General features: G+C 37.6%; 1 protein-coding gene across 3 annotated transcripts in view; it reads left to right on the plus strand.

Annotated features, from left to right (window-relative positions):
* Positions 1–24,968, plus strand: part of parga (poly (ADP-ribose) glycohydrolase a) — a 34,882-nt gene that overhangs the window by 7,658 nt on the left and 2,256 nt on the right. For all 3 annotated transcript variants that reach the window (XM_048205135.1, XM_048205137.1, XM_048205136.1), the window contains 9 exons: positions 4,347–4,439; positions 5,212–5,366; positions 12,114–12,193; positions 12,289–12,349; positions 13,888–13,963; positions 16,181–16,328; positions 23,526–23,604; positions 23,766–23,874; positions 24,109–24,214. In XM_048205135.1, coding sequence (XP_048061092.1) covers positions 4,347–4,439; positions 5,212–5,366; positions 12,114–12,193; positions 12,289–12,349; positions 13,888–13,963; positions 16,181–16,328; positions 23,526–23,604; positions 23,766–23,874; positions 24,109–24,214 — 907 coding nt within the window. The remainder of the gene's footprint in view (positions 1–4,346; positions 4,440–5,211; positions 5,367–12,113; positions 12,194–12,288; positions 12,350–13,887; positions 13,964–16,180; positions 16,329–23,525; positions 23,605–23,765; positions 23,875–24,108; positions 24,215–24,968) is intronic.

Below are 24,968 nucleotides of genomic sequence, written 5' to 3' on the forward strand. Positions count from 1 at the left end.
TAAGATGATTTGATAGAATAATCTCAGACCTGTGTAAATCAATAGCTGTCTGTGACTTTTATGGCTGAATCAAATTTAATTAACCAGAGCCATTAAATCTATAAGGGAGCCAATCAAAGCCATTAGCAAAGTGCACAGCGTTCTAATGAAGCATGCTTGAGTGGACCAGCTCCTTAAACTGCCCACTTAAGAGCTTGAGCTGTGCCTTTGCTCTTTGGCTCAAGCACCATGCATCTTCATGTTCCTTAGTGTTTTTCCATCTCTCTGTTTTTGCCATAATAATTTTATTACTGTACTCTTTTGGTGAGCAAGCTTCAACCCTTTAGGGCCGTCCCCACTAATGAGATGCATAAATGTGAGAACAATCGCTCTCGTTATCTATACATTTGGATGTAAATATGAAGTCGTTCTCACCGCTTGCAGCTGTAGTTAAGTATGCTGGTGCCCATACATGCATACTTTCCCCTGTGTAATGGTTATTTGTGCTTTTGTACTAGTGCCGTTCTCTAAATTGTCTGGGGTATTATTGATTATTATGCATTTATATACAGCATATCATTGCATTTTAATTAAATGCATAAATATTTATTTAGATGCTTTCTTACAGTTCTGCTTGAGCCAGCTCTCTTATTTCCCTGTATCATCAACAGAGGGCACTGGTATGTCAGCCTGGAGAGCTGGCAATTGATTTTCAATTTAAGAGATTAAATGAAACATCACTGAACAGCGGTCAGTTAATAACTGTAAGAGAGTTCTGAATTATGCATGTCAAATGTGTGCTTGTGCTAGACTGTCAATTAAAACATTTTTACAGCATAATATAAAGCAACAAGACCACATCAGAGTGTAAAGGCGTCTTTACGCAATGCTACGTAAAGGCCATTCTGAAAAATACTCTGTTTTGGTTCAGTGAGAAGGAAATGGAGCATCAGCACAGGCCTCGTCATTGTATTTTGTCATTTTGAATTTTGAATATCATATTTTTGTTTATCATTTCATGTTTAATATATGAAATGTGCAGTAATTGTGATTGGACGCAAAGTGGTCTTCATGTGGGCCGAACTATCTGTCCAGCACAAAATTCTAGATTGGTCTTTGTCTTATTGGAGTCTTAATGATGAGTATGATCATTTAAATCTCAAATCTTGATCATTTAAATCTTAATTCTCTTCACCTGAACCTGAGATGTGAACATATTGAAGTTGAATCTCCAGCATTACAGTGGTATTTCTCAGTTTTTCAGTGATGACATAGTCTAGAAATTTGTGGTGAAACAAAGATGTTAAAGCAATATTCTGCACATAAGCATCAAATATTACTCCCATTATTTCACAATTTCAATTAAAGCTCAAGAGCAACAGAATAATTTACAGTATAGTACTATACATCACATCGTCCCTAACAAGATGTGCAAATAGAAAGCCTTTCTGATGTCTTAAAATTGTGTCTGTTACCGCAGGACTCAAATAATTGTCTCAGAGTGCTGGGATTTTGATTGACAACAGAGGTGTAATGGCTATGGAAAGCAGCAAAATACAAATTAGGAACTGTCTTGTCATAAATTGTAGTTGAGCCTCAGCCCTACCCTGAAATGAAAGTGTCAGAGCAGTGGGCTCTGATAAATTCACTCTGCTGGCTCAGTGCACAGAACTCCACTTCAAGCCTCTAGCCCTCCGCAAATGCCTTCGCCTACACAACCATCTTATTTCAGTGTCTCAGGACTGTGGGATTCCCTGCAGCATTCACACACTGTGTTTGTGTAAGCATACTGACATGCAAAAACAATGCTTATGTAAATCTTGCTATGAATGAAACTGGTTGATTTTCAAGTGAGAAATTCAGGTTGGTTTGCAAAGGATATTAATCACCCTATTATTTTGATTTTCAGTTCAGTTTTTTTTTTTTTTTTTGAGATGGTTCACCCAAAAAAGAAAAAGCCCCCCCCAAAAAAGCACACAATGAAAATCTAATCAAAGAGGGCATTTGTTGTGTACCTCACCGACTCTCATTGTATGGACAAAAACATTTTCAATAATCTTGAAAATGTATGTTCTAGAAATAAAGAAAGAAGGAGAAACAAAGAGTCATACAAGTCTGGAGCAACATGAGGGGTGAGCCAATTTTAATTTTTGTGTGAGCTATCCCTTTAATGCCCAAACAACGCATAATGTAACATCACCAAAAAAAATCTGCTATTCATTCTCCTTTTATACGCTCACAAATCAAAAAATAAATAAATAATAATTCCTCCCTCAGAATTCTTATTGGTTGCATTTTGATGGAGATTGTAGTATGTTATCTAACAGGTTCTGGTTGGGCAGGATAAGGGGGAATGAAGGAGGTCATTTGATTTAGTGAGGTCTAACTCCTGCAACCTCAGCTCAGGCCTATCCGGGCTGTCAGCTCTCCTCACTTATTAGACCCAGAGGAGCACTTTACGATGTCAAGCAGGTCATTACTTATGACAGCATTTAGTCAGGCCTCCTTTGCGGGCGTATAAATGCTCCTTGGTTAAATTGTCAGACGAGGCTTCCCGTCCAGAAGAGCCCTGCGCCGCCTCTCCTTCCTCAACCCATTTGCATCTGTTCCAGGAATCCCATTTAATCAGCTGAGCACGGCCAGTAACCTTGATGAAATGGGCCCGTGACTGAGCGCGCTGCCAATCGCAGCCAATATATTTATAAATAAGTGTGTTGTAAATCTGTGTGATGATAAAACAGTAGCGTATTTATTTTTGCTGAAATCATACAAGGTTGCTGAGCCAGCGTGCGCTGTTTTGACACCCTCGGCTTCAGGCTGAATATCACGAAGCGATGCTGTTTGTCTGACCGGAGATCTATGGTGGCATTGGTTAGCTGTATTTTAACCAAGATGAAAAGTGCAGTGAGGGCTTTATTTCCACCTCAGTGATGTCATTGACCAGTGGGAGCTCTGCAAAATTACGTTTTTGTAACCTTTGTGCTATAGATCAAGCTTTGTTACTACCTCTTCGGATATGAGTGAGATTTTTTTTTTTTTTTTTTTTTTTTTCTTGCACTGACTACACTGACAAACCAAGGGATTTTATTTATTAAACTCCCTGAATTCAGCTGTTTGGATGCTCCAGGCAATAGAGAGATAAAATGATTGCTGGGATTGCCCATAGGAACTCCACTAATAAGGTTAATATTACGTTTATTGTGTTTGTATAGGGCACTCTCAGGTTCTATGCATTTTCTTTGCTACAATTGAAAGCAAGGTTTTGTTTTGTTTTTTTTGCTGAATGCCAGCAGCCCAGGATGCAAATAATTTTTGTTCACCTATTGATGCCATTCTGACACCATGGCGTCCTATCGTATTTTTTCCTGACACCTGAATAATACTGTCTATGACAAGTCGACAGCTGGGTTCAAGTGTCTTATTCAACAATATGGCTCTTTTTTTCTGACAGTTGTTTTCCATTAAATGGTGTTTTAGGAAAAATGCCCCAGGAGCAGAGAAACCCATGCAGAAAAGGCTTCATTATTTAATTCTGTTTTGTTCCAGACAGTTGACATTTGTTTTTTGTTTTTTTCTTTCTTATTACTTTGAGGACATAACATGGTAATGTTGTCAATCTTTAATTGGTAATAGTTAACGGTATAATTCGTTCTCTAAGCGAGAGGTATCACTGCAATGAAGGCATTCATAAGATTGTGTTTAGTCACAATTTAATAGACAAATATACACTACCATTCCGTACACTACACTATAGAAATGAATACTTTTATTCACCAAGAATGCATTAAAGTTATCAAAAGTGACAGTAAAGACTTGTACATTGTTGCAAATATTTCTATTTTATATATTTTTAACTTTCTGACACTATTTATTAATGAATCCTGAAAAAAATGTATCACTATTTCCACTAACAATATTAAGCAGCACAACTGTTTTCAACATTAATATATAATAAGAGATGATTCTTGAGCACCTAATCAGCATATTTGAATGATTTCTGAAGGATCATGTGACTGGAGTAAAGACTGCTGAAAATTTAGGTTTGCCATCCATCACAGGAATAAATTACGTTTTAAAATCTATTGAAATTATTATGAAGTTATTTAAATTGTAATAATATTTCACAATATTAGTGTTTTTACTTTATCTTCGATGAAATAAATGCTGCCTTGGTGAGTATACGAGACTTATTTAAAAAAAAAAAATAATAATCTTTCAGACCCTAAACTTTTAAACGGTAGTGTACATTTAAAGTATGAACATACCTGTTTCTTTATTTGTTTTTGTTTTGTTTTCTTCAAGCTAAATGAATGACCTCTATCAGCTGTATGAAAACACATGAAACACATTTAAGCTTTCTCTTGCAGGGTTTGGATAGTTATGAAGTAAAGCATCTATTTAACGTCACATTGCCAAAGATGGTGAAACTGGTTTTGGATACGCCCAAGATTTGCACCCAGGTAAGGCTACATAAAATCAAATGCTGTCCTCCACATTGGCTGGGACAGACACTCAGGTTTTGGGGCAGAAATAGATCAGTAGTTATAATCATGTCTGGCTGTTAAAGGTCAATGGGCCTATCGTTCTGCGGTGTAAAACCAGTGGCTAGTGAAGGACACTTCCACATGAGCACAACGGCCTTATTAGGAGCTAAACGAATAGAAGCCCCTATTAGACATTCCATCAGCTTAATTTCTGACATCAGAACAACACTATTTACTTAAATGTGTCCTAATGTATTTATTCTCGATTTGTAAGATTTCAAAGTACAATTTAGAAAAAAATGTTTAATAGAGTTACAGGTTGCTTATTAAGCTCGAATAGATTAAAGTATTTTTAACCTAAAAAATGCACTAATAAATTTAGGCAAGTCAAGTCTGTTTACCCTTCAACAAGCTAGTTCTTACTCAACCAATGAAACAGTGTTTATGTAAGATCCTGCTCAGGTCTTTTGCCCTTAAAAAGGAACATCTCTCCTTGCTCAGCTGCACTCTTTTTTTATTTATATACATTTTTATTAATGTTTGCATTGATTATTCATCTATACTGCCCTTAAGAGTCTTTAAGTCCAATCAGTAGAGATGGATGACACTCTGTGTAAATGCTGCTGGCTGATGGTGGGTTACAGCAGGGCGCCTTAATTACTCCTGGCCATTTGCTTAATGTAATTCTGTCTCCCTGTTTGGTCAATTGCTAAACTAATTATCTTTGCCTCTCTCTCCTCTTCCTCAGCCAATCCCGCTGCTTAAGACGAGGATGAATCAGTCCTTGACCATGTCACAGGAACAAATTGCCTGCCTTCTTGCCAATGCCTTCTTCTGTACATTTCCCAGACGCAACTCACGCAAGTCCGAATATGGCAACTACCCTGAGATCAATTTTTACAGGTACTGCCTCCTCTTCAGTGGGGTCGCTCTGGAGACCTCTATTTTGCAGGTCCAGTTATTGATTGTCTGAGGTTTTAGATTTCCATCCAAATTAGGGTTTATGTGTAGGCTGTGAGGTAACTCACGACATGATTTAATTTCGCTTCCCATTATCTAGTAGTCTGTTTCTATTACATTTACGATGGATTTTTTTGCCCTGTTAATGTGGTATGTATAGGCCTCAAAATTCAAATTCAGTGAAGGCTCCACTTTATCAAAATTACACTCCTACACATTCACAAATCCACACTGTGTTTTTCATTTACAATGAACATTTGCACTGTTCTCACTTACTGTGCTGGTAAAATGAGTCGGAATGTGCACAGGCTAATTTCGAGCTACAGGCAAAACAAGTGAAAAAAGTCAATTTTGGTCGAAATTGAGGTTTTCACAAAAATTAGTTCATTAAGCCCTCGTCTAGCAATCCCAATGCTCCAAATAGCAATTAAACATCTAAAAGTATCTTTATTTGTACATTTTCTGAGAGGAGTACCTTTCCTTTGACCATGAAAAATGCTTTTCCCTCAGCACAAGTTTGGTATCGTTGTAAAGTACAGCATTCCAACTTTATGAATTTTCATAGTAAATTCTCGATGGCATGAGTCTGTCTGTAACAATGAAATGTGATTTTCAAACTCATTCTAATGTAAACAAAACAATCTTCCTTGCGCTGACTGACAGATCCAAAGCGTGCGCACAAAGACTCCTCTCTCCTGATATACACATATACACAGAATTACAGAAAATTTTAAAATAAAAAATCTGTCTTGGCACAGACAGACATTATCTGTTATGTCTTAAGTCAAAGTTTGGTTAACTGTTGGGGAAAAACATCTGATGTGTAACATATTAGATACGTGTGGTACAGTAGGTCTTAATATATAGGCTGTCTGTGTCTTTAATATTAATCAAACAATTGTGGAATCATGGAAAAAAAAGTTTTAAGTGTGTGTGTATAATATATTGGCGAAAGTATTGGGACACCCCTCCAAATCATTGAATTCAGGTATTCCAATCACTTCCATGGCCAAATGAAGCACCTAGGCTTGCAGGCTGCTTCTACAAACATTTGTGATAGAATGGGTCGCTCTCAGGAGTTCAGGGAATTCAAACGTGGTACTGTGATAGGTTGCTACCTGTGCAATAATAATAATATTCCACGGTCAACTGTTAGTGGTATCATAACAAAGTGGAAGCAATTGGGAACAACAGCAACTCAGCCACAAAGTGGTAGGCCACATAAAACATCACAGAGCGGGGTCAGCGCATGCTGAGGCTCACAGTGTGCAGAATTCGGCAACTTTCTGCAGAGTCAGTAGCTACAGACCTCCAAACTTTGTGTGGTTTCCATGGCCGAGCAGCTGCATCCAAGCCTTACATCACCAAGTGCAATGCAAAGCGTCGGATGCAGTGGTGTAAAGCACACCGCCACTGGATTCTAGAGCAGTGGAGACGTGTTCCCTGGAGTGACGAATCACACTTCTCTGTCTGGCAATCCGATGTACGAGTCTGGGTTTGGCGATTGCCAGGAGAATGGCACTGGCCTGACTGCATTGTGCCAGGTGTAAAGTTTGGTGGAGGGGGGATTATGATGTGGGGTTGTTTTTCAGGGCTTGGGCTTAGCCCCTTAGTTCCAGTGAAAGGAACTCTTAATGCTTCAGCATACCAAGACATTTTAGACAATTTCATGCTCCCAACTTTGTGGGAACAGTTTGGGGATGGCCCCTTCCTGTTCCAACATGACTGCGCACCAGTGCACAAAGCAAGGTCCATAAAGACATGGATGAGCGAGTTTGGAACTTGACTGGCCTGCACAGAGTCCTGACCTCGACCCGATAGAACACCTTTGGGATGAATTAGAGCGGAGACTGCGAGCCAGGCCTTCTCGCCAACATCACTGCCTGACCTCACAAATGCGCTTCTAGAAGAATGGTCAAAAATTCCCATAAACACACTCCTAAACCTTGTGGAAATCCTTCCTAGAAGAGTTGAGGCTGTTATAGCTGCAAAGGGCGGGTCAACTCCATATTAAACCCTACAGATTAAGAATGGGGTGTCATTAAAGTTCATGTGCACATAAAGGCAGGCCTACCAAAACTTTTGGCAATATAGTGTATATATTCCTATAGATATGGGTTTTGACCAAATTTGGTGGTATTACCATGGATTTTAAGGTATGGTTGCTAGGTGATTTTGTTTTAGAACCTTCAGAAAACTTTAACTTGATTTTTCTCAAAATTGACACTATCAAACAGGTATAGCTCAGTCATTTTTTGTTGGATTCCAACAAATAATAAATCATTCTCAAGGAATAATTTTCATGAATTGAAAATTTGCTCATTGCAACTCATTTTGCCAACACAGGTCACAAATGTTTTAATATTGAATCATCCATAAGGGAGTGATGATCCTTCAGACCGCAGTTACACTTGTAAGTGTGTTGTAAACAGTCTTTGTCATATTAAATATTTTAGAGTTTAAAGACTTCAGCTATATGGCTGTTGTTAAAAATAAGACTTCTTCTTATGGTCTTGGTTGACTTTCCAACTCCTCATTCCCTGTTGTTTGGTTTGATGGATTTTGTCTTGGCGTTTTACAACGTGAAGAGAAGACAACGTGTAGGACTTTCTCTCCCCTCTTAAATTGCAGCTCTACAACAAAGCCACTCATGTGGTACAGTACTTAAATCAAGCCTTTACGGGCTGATTAAAACAAATGAATGAGATGCTAGAGAGACTGATGTGAAATGCTTGGCCATCCATCTCTTGTCTGTCATCGTGCCTACTCAGATGTCTTCCTCTGATGAGCAGGATCCCCCTGCTGCCAGTGCTCATCTCACTGCATGGAGATGTTGTTGGTATTCAACAACAGTATATCGAAGTGTACATATCTGTGACAGTGGGGGTCAGATGTGTCTTAAACTAGGTAGCTGTGCTGTCATATGGCCAGTCCTATAGTTTTTGTCATATGGTCAGATATTTTGAAGGGCTCATAATATACAGCTCCCTGTCACAAAGGATTCAAATGATAAAGGTAATATTTATTTATGCTGTAGCAGGTAAAATGAGTTTTATGTTAAATATGTACAGGTTTATAAATATATTTATATAAAAAGATAGTGTTCTTAAAAAACTATACACGCACAACAATAAATACAAATTTCTACACATTTGTAGCTGTGCATTTTGCCAAATGTAATATAAATATTCTGAATATTAAACCTTGACCTGGCCGGTTTGAAAATGTGAATAATGTGCTGAAAAATATGACTTCATAATGGAATATTTTTTTTCGCAGTTATGTTCATTTTTGTAAATCTCTCACGTATTCCCCAATTATTAAACTTACTCCATGGCCTGACACAGCTTACCACTAATGTGGGTCGAGTTGTCACTGGAGCACTTTTTCTACATAGCAAAACATTTATAGAAAAAGTTGTAATACTTTGGCGCTGTGTTTGTAAAATAATGACATGAGTTTTGCCCCGTACTATCTGTTTGTTCCACCAACGGAGTTCAGGAAACCTGTTTGAAAACAGTAATTATTTTAAGTTTGTGACAATAGTGGTGCAGAAATTAGACACTTCATCTTTAATATGGCTAAAATGTCATCTTGTAAAAATTCCAGTCAAATATTGTCTCTGCTGTAATGAAGTTGTTTTCATGCAAGTCGGAATAACAAAACCATCCTTTAAAAGCTCTTTGGGAAAACTGTCAGTGGTTCATCATGCCGCACACTTGCAGAAGAACGCAGCCCTCTGTTTTACTCTGTCTTGCTGAGATGGCTATTGATTCCCCAGGCACTTCAAGTACTTGCACAACCTCCTAGACTTACAGAGGATCTAAATATAATACATTTGGCTTACATTTGCAGCCATTACCTTGTTTCTGCCTTTATTTTCCCTGCTGGACATACTTAAAGTGCTCTAGATGATGAATGTCTGAGCAATATCAGCATTAAACCTAATTGGTCATTCAGGTGAACACAGTGATACAAACTGTGTACCAGCATTCTACACTAACAAACAAGTTAGTGTATGTTGCTATGTTTTGTTTTGTTTTTTAAACATTGTATTATTTAGGACAGTGTGGGCCGTGGCTACAGCCATGCCGCAGAAAACAAGTTTCAGCAAGACCGCAGAGTATCCAGACGTGCAGATCGTTATGGTGCGGCCCACTTTAATTGAGTGACTGTCCATCAGTTTACTCATTGGCTTGAGCACTGCCGCTATCAAGCACCAGGCAATTTAGAGATTGCTTGTTTGGCAGAGCTGTCAAAGTCTGCCCTCTGGGAAATGACATATAGGCTGGCTGAAGATATATTTACTTTAGTTTCAAAATGTGCACATCAAAGCAAGCTTTCCTGCGCTGCGGTACACCTGCAAAACTATGAATACAGATCCACCAATGAGTTCTGAACAACTGACTTGGTTTCTTGAAAGATTCAGATTAATTATAGCCTGCTTGGGAGCTAACAAATTGACTTCTACTTGCCATGTTTGTCGGTTATGTCAGACTTGCATTGTGTTGTTGTACATCCACTGCATTCATAGAATAATATTTAGGAGTGAATAGGATGAATTGTCAGTTTTTACTTAAAGATGGAGCAATAATAACTGACATAATCCATGATAACATGATATTTTTACTGATATTTGTAAATTGTCTTTCTAAGTGTTTCGTTAGCATGTTGCTAATGTACTGTTAAATGAGGTTAAAGTTACCATCGTTTCTTACTGTATTCACGGAGACAAGAGCCGTCGCTATTTTCATTTTTTAAACACTTGCAGTCTGTATAATGCATAAACACAACTTCATTCTTTATAAATCTCTCCAACAGTGTAGCATTAGCCGTTAGCCATGGAGGACAGCCTCAGATTCACTCAGAATAAAACGTTAACATCCAAATAAATACTTCACTCACATAATTCGAAGCATGCATGACGAACATCTTGTAAAGATCCATTTGAGGGTTATATTAGCTCTGTGAACTTTGTAAATGCCCTGTAATATAGTCGACAGCTCGTGTGGCAGGGAGCACGCGATTTAAGGGGGCGGCGCCGAGTGTAAATCAGTGCATTGTTAATGATGCCCCAAAATAGGCAGTTAAAAAAATTAATTTAAAAGAATCTATGGGGTATTTTGAGCTGAAACTTCACAGACACATTCAGGAGACACCTTAGACTTATATTACATCTTGTGAAAAAGCATTCTTGGGCACCTTTAACTCTGCTTTTGTAAAGAAGTAATGGTTGTTATATTGGATGTCTGCTATCATCAACTCAAATTTGACTGCTTCAATATCTTTGACTTACAATAGATAACTTTCTTTGAGGCCAGTTATTTAAGTTTTTGAAATAAATGTATTTTATTTTGGATTAAAGATGCATTCAATTGAGCAAAAGTGACATTAAGGACTTTTATAATGTTACAAAAGATGTCGGCTTCAAATAAATACTGTTCTTTTGAAATTTCTATTCATCAAGGAATCCTGAGGAGGGGGGAAATCACTTATTCCACAAATTAGGCAGCACAAATGTTTTCAACATTGATAATAATAATAAATGTTACTTGTGTACAAAATCAGCATATCAGCATTAAAAATATTCATCAAAAAACCTACTCTTTAGCCAAATAGTTATGGATTTTATACATTGGCAATTCACCAGCATTTTTTTTGATTTTTAAACCTGGACACAAAACTCATTTCACCTGCCATGCTCTTTTCTCTTGTGCATTTCATATTCGCAGGAATCAACACGGTGTACCCACCGACAAATCTTACCCTACTCTCCTCTACTTTTTTTTTTTTTTTTTTTTGGTCCATTTCGGCACCAGAAATTCCCAGCTTGTCATGTTATTGAAATCAGGTTTATAAAATCCTTTAATAGGTGCTTGTCCTATTGAATCAATCATATTTTCTCATATTAAAGGTCAACAATCAGTTTAACTAAAAAGCAGCTATTTTCAGTCAACAACAGGTTGCCTTCCGGGCTACATTACATAAAATCAGCTCCACCATCAAGAAGACTATATATAGGAAGTTTCAATAACTCTGTCTTCCTTCCCAAAGGGCTTTTAGTGCATCAGCTTTTCCTCTGTCATTTTATTTGTTCCACCCTTTTTTTCCTGCTTATTCCATTGGCATCAAGTAAGAGGATGAATGAATGCAAGTGGAAGATGGTTGGCTTGAAGACTGCAGTATTCTAAATGGAGAAAGCCATTTGCTGGGGTAGGGGAGGCATCACTGCTGATCACTTTAAGGGCTTTTGCTATTTGGGACTTTTAAAAGCAAGCCTGCAGTTCCTTAATGTCTTTAAAAGAATGAGAAAGTGTTCCTCTCTCCATCCTTTGTAAAATGGGACATGAGCGCAGCGCTGAGCCCGCAGGCGCGGGTCCGTATCATTGTTGTCCTGACAGAGAGCCCATCACAGGCAGGCTTGCTGAGCAAACAGGACTTGTGAGATGAAGCGGCAAAGTCCGATCACACGGAAGGCCTACTTCTCCTCACGTGTTCCCAAGAATGACGCACTAACCTGCAGAAGTTAGCGATGAAGCTCACATACGTCACAGTGACTTTGGGAACTAAAACGTCTCCCTCTAATAGTCGTTTATGACTGTGTGATAATTGCCCTCTGAAATTAAACATGAATGGTTTTTGCTAGTGTATGTACCTAATCAACACTTGTGTATCTTTATCTTTCTATAGACTGTTTGAAGGTTCCAATTTTCGCAAGATTGAGAAGCTCAAAACTCTGCTGTGCTATTTCAGAAGAGTCACTGAATCAAGTAAGTCTGCCAAACTGTACAAAATACGCTCTGACTTTAATGTGGTACAATTGATATTTATTATATTCCTGTTTGTTTTTTTTCTACATTTTCAGTGCCCACTGGCCTTGTCACATTCACAAGACAGTGCATGAGCGTTACTCCAAAATGGGAAAGGTACACAAGTTTAAATGCTTGGTGTTAGGGGTGTAACAGTACACAAACATGATGGTTCGGTATGTAACTCGGTATTGAAGTTATGGTTCGGTACAGTAGAAGGGAGAAAACTAAACATAAAATTGCTTCTTTTTTTCTTTTTTTTAAACTGTTTTATTGAACAAATTATGTCTCTCTCTCTTTAAATAAATTCAATTATAATTAATATTTTCATAAGGATAAAAAAATCTATCTCAGCTAAAACTTAACAATATGCAGGGAGCCCTTTCTTGCACATTACTATAATATTAAAGGTTACAATTAACAGAGTCCAAACTATTCAATTCAGTTGATATTTATTTTTAGATATAATAACAATCAAATAAAAAAAAAACATGTAAATTGCACACAAGGCAGGTTTTGCATTAACTTCTAAATCTAATTATAAAATTTTGCAATTATTTTTCTACTCCAATTCATTTTTGAAATATAACCATTTGCACAGTTACTGTCATAGCTTTTCATGACAAATTTATTGTAACGTACATTAAATAATTAAGACATTACTAACGTAAAGTAAATATGATAAATATGTAAGCTAATATAGTGCATATATTTAGTGAAATGCTCCCCTCTAGAGTTAATTTCTCTGGTGAACTAACATGCTGTAGATACTAAATGACTTGCCTGAGGTAAATGTAATGCTATGAGATTATTTTCAAGCTGTTTTATTGATGCCTTTCCACGGTAGAAACACTGGTTGAGAGATTACACGTAAACATCTATGCATATATTGTCTGTTCTTCTTCTGCTCTTTTTCCTGTTGTGGCAATTAGCAAACAGTGTTGCATTACCGCGCATGCCCCCTTCTGGATTGGAGTGTGTATCGCCTTTGACTGACTGTATTCGTTGTCTCACTGTATGCACTGAACCGTGACGTCCGTACCATGATGAATACATGTACCGTTACACCCCTACTTGGTGTACAATGTTGTTGTTGTTGGGTTTATTCATTACTACTTATACTTATGATAGATATATGTATACAATTTTATGTATAATTATATTTTTCTCTGTTTAATTAACATGTGATTTTTCCCTTTGAGGCATCAATAAAGCTTATTTTATTTATCTTTATAGTTCACAAGGTAGAAGCAGAAAAAGAGCATATAGTGATTAAAAAAAAGTATTAGTTTCGCATTTATTTTTGAATGTGTTACAGCTAGAGGGCTCTCTGACATTTAAAGTAGTTCACAGAGATCACTCCTTTGTGCTTGATAAATGAACTTTGGCACTATGTAGTCACTTTGGCCAATTGCTTCCTCTGGCAGTGCAAAACCGCCTCTTTGTTTTGCTTATTAGAGAAATCTTACCGCTGAGATGGTTGTATTTCAAATTGCTTTAGTCATGATTGAAACCTTCCACTCCTAGTTCACTATAGCATTTCTAACCTGCCTATATTTATAATGCAGTTGTTTAACAGTACAAGTAAATGAATGTTTTAGGAAGTGGTTATTTTGCCTGTAGTGTTTTGATGGAATTTTATTTTTGACCTTTAGCTCAAAGACACAGCTCACCCGTCTTCATATCACCTGTAAGGGCACCATAGAGAATGAGGGCTATGGGATGCTTCAGGTGAGAATATCATGCATGGGTTGTTTAGTTTTCACTGTGATATCTGTCAAACATGAGATTACTTTGACTGACACAGAATACCTTTTCTATCATCCTTCCTCTCTCCTCAAGACATGCCTGCATAGTTGTTAATTATAATTTTTTTCATGTTAAATGTGTTCTTTCTGTTCCATCTGTAAGTGATTCAGGCGGTTTATCCTGAACAAAAACACACACAAATGCGTGCACACAAAATAGTATTTCCCCAAACTATCATTGGGACATTCTTTGTAATTGGGACCTCCTCCAGTTTGGTTTACATTTTTCATTATTTCAGTTTTTTAAGACAAATACATTTTTGTTGTTAGTGTTTTTTTTAAGGAGCACAAATTGCACTTTCTTGTCGAATATCATATTCATATTGGGTATGAGCGCTATGCAATGAAAGCAAAAAAAAAAAAAAAAAAAAAAAACTAAAACATCTCAGTTTTGACCCAGCTGACTGAGGTTCTGGAGATCCGTCGGACTCGATCACGTCCCTCCCTTCACCTCTCGAGTTCATCGCAGAGTCTGTATGCTGGGGTCCTCTGCCCTGCTCTCCTTTTCCCATCTCTCCCCAGTTGGGGCAGGGCACACCCTGACAGCTGATGGGCACACATGAACAGCCCTGGGAGGTCCCAGGAGCCCGGGGTCCTGCCGGCCAGATTGACGGATGTTTCCGGAAGGGTGGGACGGTCTGACAGGTTGTCAGTAGTGCTGAGGAGAGGCGGGGCAGTCGGAGCTGGAGTTGAGTGACCTGATCAGCGAGATCATCTGGCAGCCTGCCAACCTCCCTCCCCTTTTCTCCTCCATCTCACTGAGGAGGCTGTGGCCCAGTGAGTCCGTCCTGACAGCCTGCAAAACACAGCCTCAAAGGGGTCCTGCACTTCCCTTGTTTACCTTTTCAAAGCTGTCCTAGGCCAATATTAGCACTGCTACCCACACTCCCAGTCTTTGAAATATAAAAATGCATAACAATAGGAGACAGCGCTGAAGAAATGTCCTTCACAACAGAATTTAGCAGTGTCACAAAAACAAGCACTCATGCGCTGTCTTCCTTACTTCCTTCTCCTGCTTTTTATGTTCATGGCAATTTTTTTATTTTTTTTGTATAATGCAGTATGATGTGCAGAAGTATGACAAATACAATATTATTACATGCGACAGAAGCTTTAAACCGTCTGCCTGGAAGCTGTGAACACATTTGCGTGGGTTATATGACCTACCTAATGGCCAATGGTTAATAGATCCATTATTCAGAATAGAGGGAGTGGTGTTTGGCCTTGGCAACAACCTGCAGGGTCACAATGGACAGAAACCATGACAGTCCTACATATGTTTTACCTCAGTGGGGGGTAAATATATATATATATATATATATATTATATAATTTTTTTTTTTTTTTATTTAATCATGTGTTAATTCTTTATTATTTATTTCTGTTTTACATCATTGAAAAATGATTTAATCAGACCTTTGTAATAATGTTTATTTTTATTGATTTTTGTTATTAATTTTTATTAGTCAATTTTGTTTGACATTAGTAGAAAATAGTTTGTTAATTTAATTTATTATTTTTTTTTAAGTTTTACATTGGTGAAAATGTTTTAATCAGATATTTATTATAATGTTTAATTATTTTTATTGATTTCTTATTTTTTTTACCTCAGTGAAAATGTTTTAATATGACTTTTATCAAAAGATGATTTTTTTTTTTCTCTCCAATTATAATTACAATTTCATGGCTTCCAAGAAATCTTATATCCAGTACATTTTCACAATTCTTTCGCCACCAGCAGGACTAGCAAAAAGTTAATTTTGTATTTGTACATGCACCAAAAATTGTGCACAAATTTAAGGTCTCCTGAACTGTGCAGAAAATTCTCTCCTTTTACTTTACCCATCTTTTGTAGTTTTACGCACAGCCGGGTACAGCACTCTATTTTCCACCCCTGTGCGTTTTAGCACCCTGTCTTTTACCAAAATGTATAATCTCTGGTGACATCCTGGACAAACAGCCTGGCTTGCAGTCTCACCATTTGAATTTTCAGACAAATATCATAGATCTCTGTACCATAACACAATTTCACACCATGTTCAAGGATGAAATTGTTTTTTTTTTTTTTTTTTTTTTTTTACTCTCCAGGCCAGCTGAACAATTTTTCAGCTGATGAATATGTGTTTTTATTTGTGCTGCAGGTGGACTTTGCGAACAGGATGGTGGGTGGAGGGGTGACAGGTATGGGGCTGGTCCAGGAGGAGATACGCTTCCTCATCAACCCTGAGCTCATCGTATCACGCCTCTTCACTGAAGCCCTGGACCACGACGAGTGCCTCATCATCACAGGTCAGTACACACACACACATGCACAGGAGTGGAAACCGTTCACTCCTCCCTCCCGTCTGTCCTGCACACCCTCACACATCCCTGTCTGATTGATGTCAGCCATCATTGAAGTATCTTGTTCCTCCCTTCTGGCTGTTCAAACACCTGTTTTCTAAAAAGTGTAAAAATATTTTTGAACTTGGATAAACCTGTGGCTCATTATATAATAGGTTGGCATGGGAATCATGAGGAATTTAACGATTCTACTTCATTGGCACGTGGGTTTTTAACTTTTTCGTTCCAAGGACCCCCCAAAATGATGTTGTTGTTTTTGCGAGGGACCTCTTTCAGAAAATATTGGCAGCTGCATTTGTACTTTGTGATTTAAAAATATTATCATGATGATATTACACTTACATATAATCATTTAGCAGACGCTTTTATCCAAAGTAACTTACAAATGAGAACAATGGAAGCAATCAAACCAACAATAGGGCAACTATATGCAATTGCTATAAAGAAAGCTTGAAGTTTACAGTGTATCTTGTAAAAACATGAAAATAAACATATTCAATTAAATTCAAACTGAGTTATATAGTACTTTTCACAAAATAATATAATTTTTTAGAAAGCATAATAACAATGATTGCAACAAAATTTCGGTCGTCATTACCAATACAATAATTAATCCATTTAAAACACTGGTTGGAGATGACCACAAGTAATTCAATGGTGCATTGAGTGAGTCAAATTGTGCTTCATTCATTCACAGTATTTTAAATACTTTGTTTGAAGGAAGATTGTAGACATTCAAAAATTAGGTATTTATGTTTAATGCAGGCTTCGATTAAGGTGAGATCAGGTTTGTTTCCACTAATGAAGTCAGTCGTTGTAATCAGAGATCTCTAAAACTACATATAGTGAGCTGAGTAGCACATTGCATGTTTTTGCTGCAAGTAATTTGCCATTGCCCACAGAAGCTTGTGTATACATTCAGCTCCATTCTTCCCTCCCCCCGTCTTCCCTCCTCATCCAATTTGAACGTAAATCCATTACATTGATTCACGCTGGACTCAGGGCAGCCCTGTTATTCCTCATTTCTCTCTAGCTGAATTGCCCTATTCTTCACCCTCCAACTCACTGTGCTTGAGTCAACACGTTAAGTGACAACCCCCCCTTTCCCTCTCACTTCATATCTCTCCCTCTTCTTCTGTGTCTCTCTCTGTCCCTACGCTATTCTTCCATCACTCTGTTCCTCCTTTATGAACTGTGTTCTTTGACTGAGTGGCAGCATTGGAGAGGAGCCCAGGTCATGAGTAAGTGTCCTGCATCCGATACATTACAAAGAGTTTGTTTTTTCACTTCCTCACTGGTTGTTTGTAACATCTGAGCCCTGCTTTTCCCTTCCTACATCTGGCCCTGTTTAAACCTGGTATTAAAATTAATTTTGGTCATCGGAACAGAAGTAGATGAGGAAGACCCATACCTGTTTACATCTGGTATTTTAATTTTAATTTCTTTTGTCTACTTTCAACCACTTCTGTCCTGATTTCTTCGAGGGAGGGGACTATGGGTGGATAAATGTACTGTATTGTGTTTTTTCAGATCTTTAAATCTAATGGACGAAATAAGTTTGCGCAATTTACATATGAACTCGACTGGAGACAACGAAAAACATACGGAGAGCAGCAGCTTTTGTTTCTGCTCTGATAGCCTCAAGAGCATGGCGAATGCTGTGAGTGCGTGTTAGAAATCAGGAATGGTGAGAGAACATTGTGCTTGGTACATTTTTTTTTTTTTTGTTGTCTTCAAACCAAACTTAGGTTTCCAGCCAACAAATTTTAATTCCCGTCTGGGTAGCTCGCTTCCCATAATGTTTACTCATTAGGTCAGTAGACAGAGAGTAGGTGGTCTTTTGTGGCTGTTCGAAGGCATTTGACCACATGAGCATTTTCACTACAAAAGCAATCCAAATGCGTTTTCGATTACCTCTGCAAGTGGTCGAAAGTGGACAAGTTCAAAACAAAAACTTTTTAGACCCTGTTTACGGCTGTATTTACTGCCGTCCAATTATTATCCATTCGACCAAAACGCATCTTGATACCAGGTGTAAACAGGGCCTCTGTTGCTGCAGAACCATACGCACACATAAGGGAAATCAAAAGTACCTGTTCTGGTGCCAACTGATATGAAAAAAAATAATAATATGAGTCAATTCAGTATTAGTAGTGCTGACTCAGTTTGGTTATCTGATTACTATGGAATTACTATGGATTCTTAAAGACTTTCAATGATAAGTTTGGTAATGAATCAGTTTGAGAAGCAGTTTAAATAATTGATGAGAACTGACTCAAAAGAACAACTTGCGGTATAAATCAAACAATACCTTGGCTCAATCAAAATAATTTTGTAAATATCCTTTTAATTGTGAAGGTCATGGAAAGTCATTAAAAATGAATTTGTCAAACTACAGTGCAGTGTAAATGCTGCCTTTAAGAACTGCCACTTTGCATTGTTTATTAAAGGTGCCCTAGAATCAAAAATTGAATTTACCTTGGCATAGTTAAATAACAAGAGTTCAGTACATGGAAATGACATACAGTGAGTCTCAAACACCATTGTTTCCTCCTTGTATAAATCTCATTTGTTTAAAAGACCTCCGAAGAACAGGCGAATCTCAACATAACACCGACTGTTACGTAACAGTCGGGATCATTAATATGTATAACCCCAATATTTGCATATGCCAGCTCATGTTCAAGGCATTAGACAAGGGCAGCCAGTATTAACGTCTGGATCTGTGCACAGCTGAATCATCAGACTAGGTAAGCAAGCAAGAACAATAGCGAAAAATGGCAGATGGAGCGATAATAATTGACATGATCCATGATTACATGATATTTTTAGTGATATTTGTAAATTGTCTTTCTAAATGTTTCGTTAGCATGTTGCTAATGTACTGTTAAATGTGGTTAAAGTTACCATCGTTTCTTACTGTATTCACGGAGACAAGAGCCGTCGCTATTTTCATTTTTAAACACTTGCAGTCTGTATAATGCACAAACACAACTTCATTCTTTATAAATCTCTCCAACAGTGTGTAATGTTAGCTTTAGCCATGAAGCACAGCTTCAAACTCATTCAGAATCAAATGTAAACATCCAAATAAATACTATACTCACATGATCCGACGCATACATGCAGTATGCATGACGAACATCTTGTAAAGATCCATTTGAGGGTTTGAATTTAAAGGGGCCGCAGCCTGAATCGGTGCATAGTTAATGATGCCCCAAAATAGGCAGTTAAAAAAATTAATTAAAAAAAAATCTATGGGGTATTTTGAGCTGAAACTTCACAGACACATTCAGGGGACACCTTAGACTTATATTACATCTTGTAAAAACTGGTTCTAGGGCACCTTTAAAGGGTTAGTTCACCCATAAATGAAAATTATCAAATGAATTACTCACCCTCGAACCATCCTAGGTGTATATGACTTTCTTCTTTCAGTCAAACACAGAGTTATATTAAAAAATGGTTCTTGCTCTTCCAAGCTTTATAATGGGAGTGAATAGTAACCAAAAAAAGCACATCAACCATTATAAAAGTAACCACGTGACTCCATGGGGGTAATAAAGGCCTTCTGAAGCAAAGCAATGTGTTTTTGTAAGAAAAATATCCATATTTATAATTTTATAGACTATAATCACTGACTTCCGGTAACGTCTGTCCGCGAGTTCACGAGAGAGTCGAGTTCCTCCGGCATATGGCGTAGGATGTAGGAGTACCGTAAGCTTAGGTGAGAGTAGACGCCTTTCACGGATCAAACAAATAGGCCTAGGCAACAAACTCAAGCTCCTTCGACATTTCTCTTTAAAAATTCTAATTTTAGACTTCTAATTCGTGACCGATGTTTTGTTTTGCTTTATGCTCTGCGCTTCTGCATTTGTCAATATGTCATGCGTCAGATCAAAGTTCACTCTTCCACAGGAATCAACTCTTATACGGAATCCATGATCAACGTTCCCCACCCCTGATATAGATATATAAAAAATAGTAAAAATTATAGTATATATCTTTCACCTGTTCCAGAGAATCGTTCACATAGTTGAACACTCTTCTCGTTTTTGAGTTCCAGGTGCAGTCACAGCCATGTAGAAATGTTGCGCTGTGATTGGCTGTTGCCTACTCTCACACCTGCTGTCATGCTCATTTCTCATCCACCCATCCCCTCTGACGTCTTCCAAACAAAGCACAGGACACAAACCATTGCGCAGATGCACAAACCATTGATCGATCAAAATCTTGTGCCTTTCAAACCTATGTGTCATTTTCTGGAACACTAGAAAAAAGATTTGATAGTTATGGAGCAGAAGTGGCTATACACCACTGAGAAGTCATTTTCAGAGCTGTTCTAGTGAGTTAAAATTCTAGGAAATCAGCCTCAAAGTTACTGTGAACTTGGGAGCTTTTGATCCTGTTACAAAATACCCTCACTTGGAATCAAGCTCAGATATTAGTCATCTCTCTCTCTTTCACTTAAGTCCTCTCTCTTACCCCTGCTGCCCTCTCCTTCCACTTAATGGTATTACCTCTGGCCACAATGAATGACTGCGGGAATGGCCTTCACTAATGGATTCAGCCATTCCATCACGGTTATTACAACAAACGAAATATTCATCGTCATCTCTGTTTCTATTGCACTGCAACTCGCCTTTGCAGCAAATCATATCCTGCCAGTAATGCATCATGACACGGGCTCCTTAATGCACACTTTCTGCATCAGTACAGTTGGCAGAAATGCTGAAGCGTCGATACAGAGACTGGATTTTAATCTTGTGATTGCTCTTTGTAAGAGTGCCACTGAAACTGGCCACAAACACACTAATTAGATCAAGGTGTGGGTGGAGGATTCTGGAGGTCTTCGTGATAGTAGGGATGCACAGTGTCTGGAATTTACAACATTTATTTATAGAGAACATTTAAACGCAATATAAATTGATCCAAAGTGCTGTACAGTGTACAAAGTATGTCTACAAAAGCAAAAGAATAAAAATACAATTTAAGAGTAGATTTAAACATGAAGGAGCAGACCTCACATGATAGGGGAGATCATTCCAAAGCTTGGGCCCATCCACAAAAAATGCCTGATCACCCTTTGATTTGTAGCGACACCATGGAACAAGTAGCAGGACAGTATGGCACAAGAAGATCACTAACATACATAGTGCACGGCCGGACAACACCTTATATATAAACATAAGGATTTTAAAATCAACTCTGAATTTAACTGGAAGCCAGTGAAGAGATGCTAAAATAGGGGAGATATGGTCCCTCTTTTTAGACCTAGTCAAAAGTGTTGCAGCTGCATTTTGAACAATTTGCAATTGTGATAATAAAGATTAAGGGAGACCAGAATAAAGAGTTACAATAATCTAATTGTGATGTTATAAGTGCATGGATCACAACTTCTAAATCTTTACTTAAAGATGCTTCAAATTTGCAATAGATCTCAAATAAAAAAGGCTTCCTCTAATAATAGCACCGATTTATCAAAAAATAGTGAAGAGTCAAAGATCACTCCAAGGTTTTTGATTTGTTTGCGTACACTGATTGAGAGAGGACCTAACTGGGCTTCCAGAGCAGGGGGTAATTTACAGGACAACCTAGAATTAAAACCTCTGTTATATCCTCAATTAGCTGCAGAAAATGATTTGTCATCCACCTCTTGATATCATTTACACATTTCAATAACACATCGAATGAAACAGTTGTGTCAAGCTTTACTGGAAGGTAAAATGGAAAATCGTCCAAAATACAGTGAAATGAAATGTTGTATTTCTGAAAAATGTGAGCCAAGAGAAGCATATAAAGAGAAAACAATAAAGGTCCCAAAATGGATCCCTGGGGCACACCACACAAGACAGGCGCAGATGATGAGGAAAAATGTCCTAAATTTACAGAAAAAGTCCTATTCTCGAGGTAAGAAGCAAACCAGTGTAATACAGTGCCTTGGATACCATGCATTCTAGTCGTTCAAGAAGAATGTTATGGTCAATGGTATCAAATGCCGTGCTCAGGTCCAACAAAACAAGCACTACACAAGAGCCTAAATCCAGAGCAAGATATCATTATTTTTTTTATTTTTTTTATTTTTTTATTTTTTTCAGGTTATGGTCTCTTAAGAAAAAATCAAGAAGAAAAACTGTGCAGTATTTAGTCAGAAGCTTTCTAGCTAGTTATAATAAGTACAATATTTTAAGTACAATAAATTTAAGTTTTATTTAAGTTGTTTCTGATAGAACTGGAAAACTATATATAGTTTTCTAGAATGAAATAAGCTATTATATAAGTGAATATATGTATACATACTCTACTCCTACTAGTAGTAGTAGTAGTAGTAGTAGTAGTATTATTGTTATTGTAATAACTGAAGATTTTAAAGAGGCCATATTATGCCCTTTTATAGTCTTGATTTGTTTTGGGGGTTTAAATATGTTTTCATACTTGAATGTTAAAAAAAAACATTATTTTTCACAAATAATTGTGAATTTCACAAAAAATTGTTGCTGCACATCTCTTCCTTGTCTGTCGGTAGCGCTCAGGGCTGCGTTTCCCAAAAGCATCATGAGCCCATGTTGATCGTGGAGACCATTGCCACCAGGGTTCTCTACGATTAGCTTAGCTCACAATGCTTTTGGGAAACTTTCTCTGTGAAGCCCCTCCTTCCAAAAAAGACAATATGCTCTAATTGGTCGGCTGGACCAGTGTGTGTGATTGGTCAACTGCTTTGAGTATGTTTCAGAAATGTCACGCCACTTGCCATAACCATGGCTTTCAATAGACTACTAACGCAGCTCATCCAGGCTTCTTTTTTTTTCTCCATATGCCTTGGGTGGGAGTTATTTAAATGAGGGATACTGTATTTGTTCCTGGAAGAAAAACTGAAGAATACAATTGACACACTTCAGAGAGTTCAGACCTTCTTCATGCTCAAACAGCAACATTACACACTAAAGAAAGTTGAAAACGTAAAAAAGCATAATAGCTCCTCTTTAAATCTCACCTATATGCTAATCACAAATTTTTATTTTGCGATTAACTGAAATTATTTCTGTCTATAATATGGTGGGGACAAGAAAATGTTATGCATACTGTTGTTGGAATCGACCTGCTCCTTATGTATAAAAATTTTTTTATTTGCTCTTCTTTCAGGCACAGAGCAATACAGTGAGTACTCTGGCTATGCAGAGAGCTTCAAATGGAAAGCCAATCACAAAGATGAGATACCCAGGTAACATTATGGATTACTGATGATAATAGCTTTAGGAAACGCCTCTTAAATTGGTTCCTACACTTTTATAATGTAGTTAGCTATCCTAAATATAACCAAGCAACCAAGATAGTAAAAATGAGGAAAGCCCTGAATAAAATAAACATCTTTCCCATGCTCAGAGACGGGTGGCAGCGGAGGTGCACCGAGATTGTGGCCATGGATGCGCTGAAATACAGGAATTTCATGGAACAGTTTCAGCCTGAGAAAATGACCCGGGAGCTAAACAAGGTCAGCAAAGGCTTCAAGCAAATGTTGTGCTGTGTTTTACACTGATGACATGAAATGGCAAATCCTTGACCTCTGTCAAACTCTAATGGCCTTTGATTTTCTTAACCTTGCCAATCTGTGTTGCTTAGAGAGTTTAATGAGGCATGACATGAGTCGTCTTGTCGGTCTCTTGTATTCTGCAGTGATTAGCTTGTATTTGTTTCACTATGATAAAAGGATGTCTTCTTTTTCCAGGCATACTGCGGTTTCATGCGGCCTGGTGTGAACGCTCAGAACCTCTCTGCTATTGCCACAGGGAACTGGGGATGTGGTGCGTTTGGAGGCGACACTAATCTCAAAGGTACATGCAGGTCCTCACAAAGTGAAGCTACAATTTTCAAGATGCTGTTATTGGACAATTCATTCTGAAATTTCATGCACCAATGTTCATGCATCAAAAGCTCACCATTACTGATATTCCAGCTGTTAATTATTGTCATGTTATGGATAACTCATAAATGGCTGATATGAAAAATCCATATAGCTTTGTCTAAATAAATAAAACTCATAATCAGAGCTTTATAAATGCTATTTTATATTATGGATTTATTTATTTATTTATTTTCTCTAGATTATTATTTATTTATTTATTTATTTTTATTCATTTCTGGTTTTGTTGTGTTTTGGCATTCAGACAAAACAGAGAAGCTCTCTCACTTTGTTTTTTGATCCAAGACATGTTTTTTCCACTTTCCTGTTATTGATCAGCTGACACACATTTATGTTTTCTATTACAAGTGCAACTGATTTTCCAGCCTCATCCATAAATTCATGGCAAGCTTGTGACTTTGCCCGCTGCTCATTTTCTGTTGTAAAGATGGAAGCCCATTTCATGAGATGATTCCATCTTTGATAGTTCATCATTGTTGAAACCATGTGGAGCTAGTTAGTTTCTCCCATTGACTTAACACGCAGTAAATTCATCTTGATGCTGGGTTATTCTGGGCCAGTCTGTTTAGTTTAGCGCTGGTTTGACTACAGATTACCCATTGTAATTGGTTGCTCTCATTTGAACAGCGTTCATTCATCAGTGGGGCTACATTCAACCTCTTTAA

This window comes from Megalobrama amblycephala, linkage group LG10 (assembly GCF_018812025.1).
Source record: "Megalobrama amblycephala isolate DHTTF-2021 linkage group LG10, ASM1881202v1, whole genome shotgun sequence".
NCBI classification, from domain to species: domain Eukaryota; kingdom Metazoa; phylum Chordata; class Actinopteri; order Cypriniformes; family Xenocyprididae; genus Megalobrama; species Megalobrama amblycephala.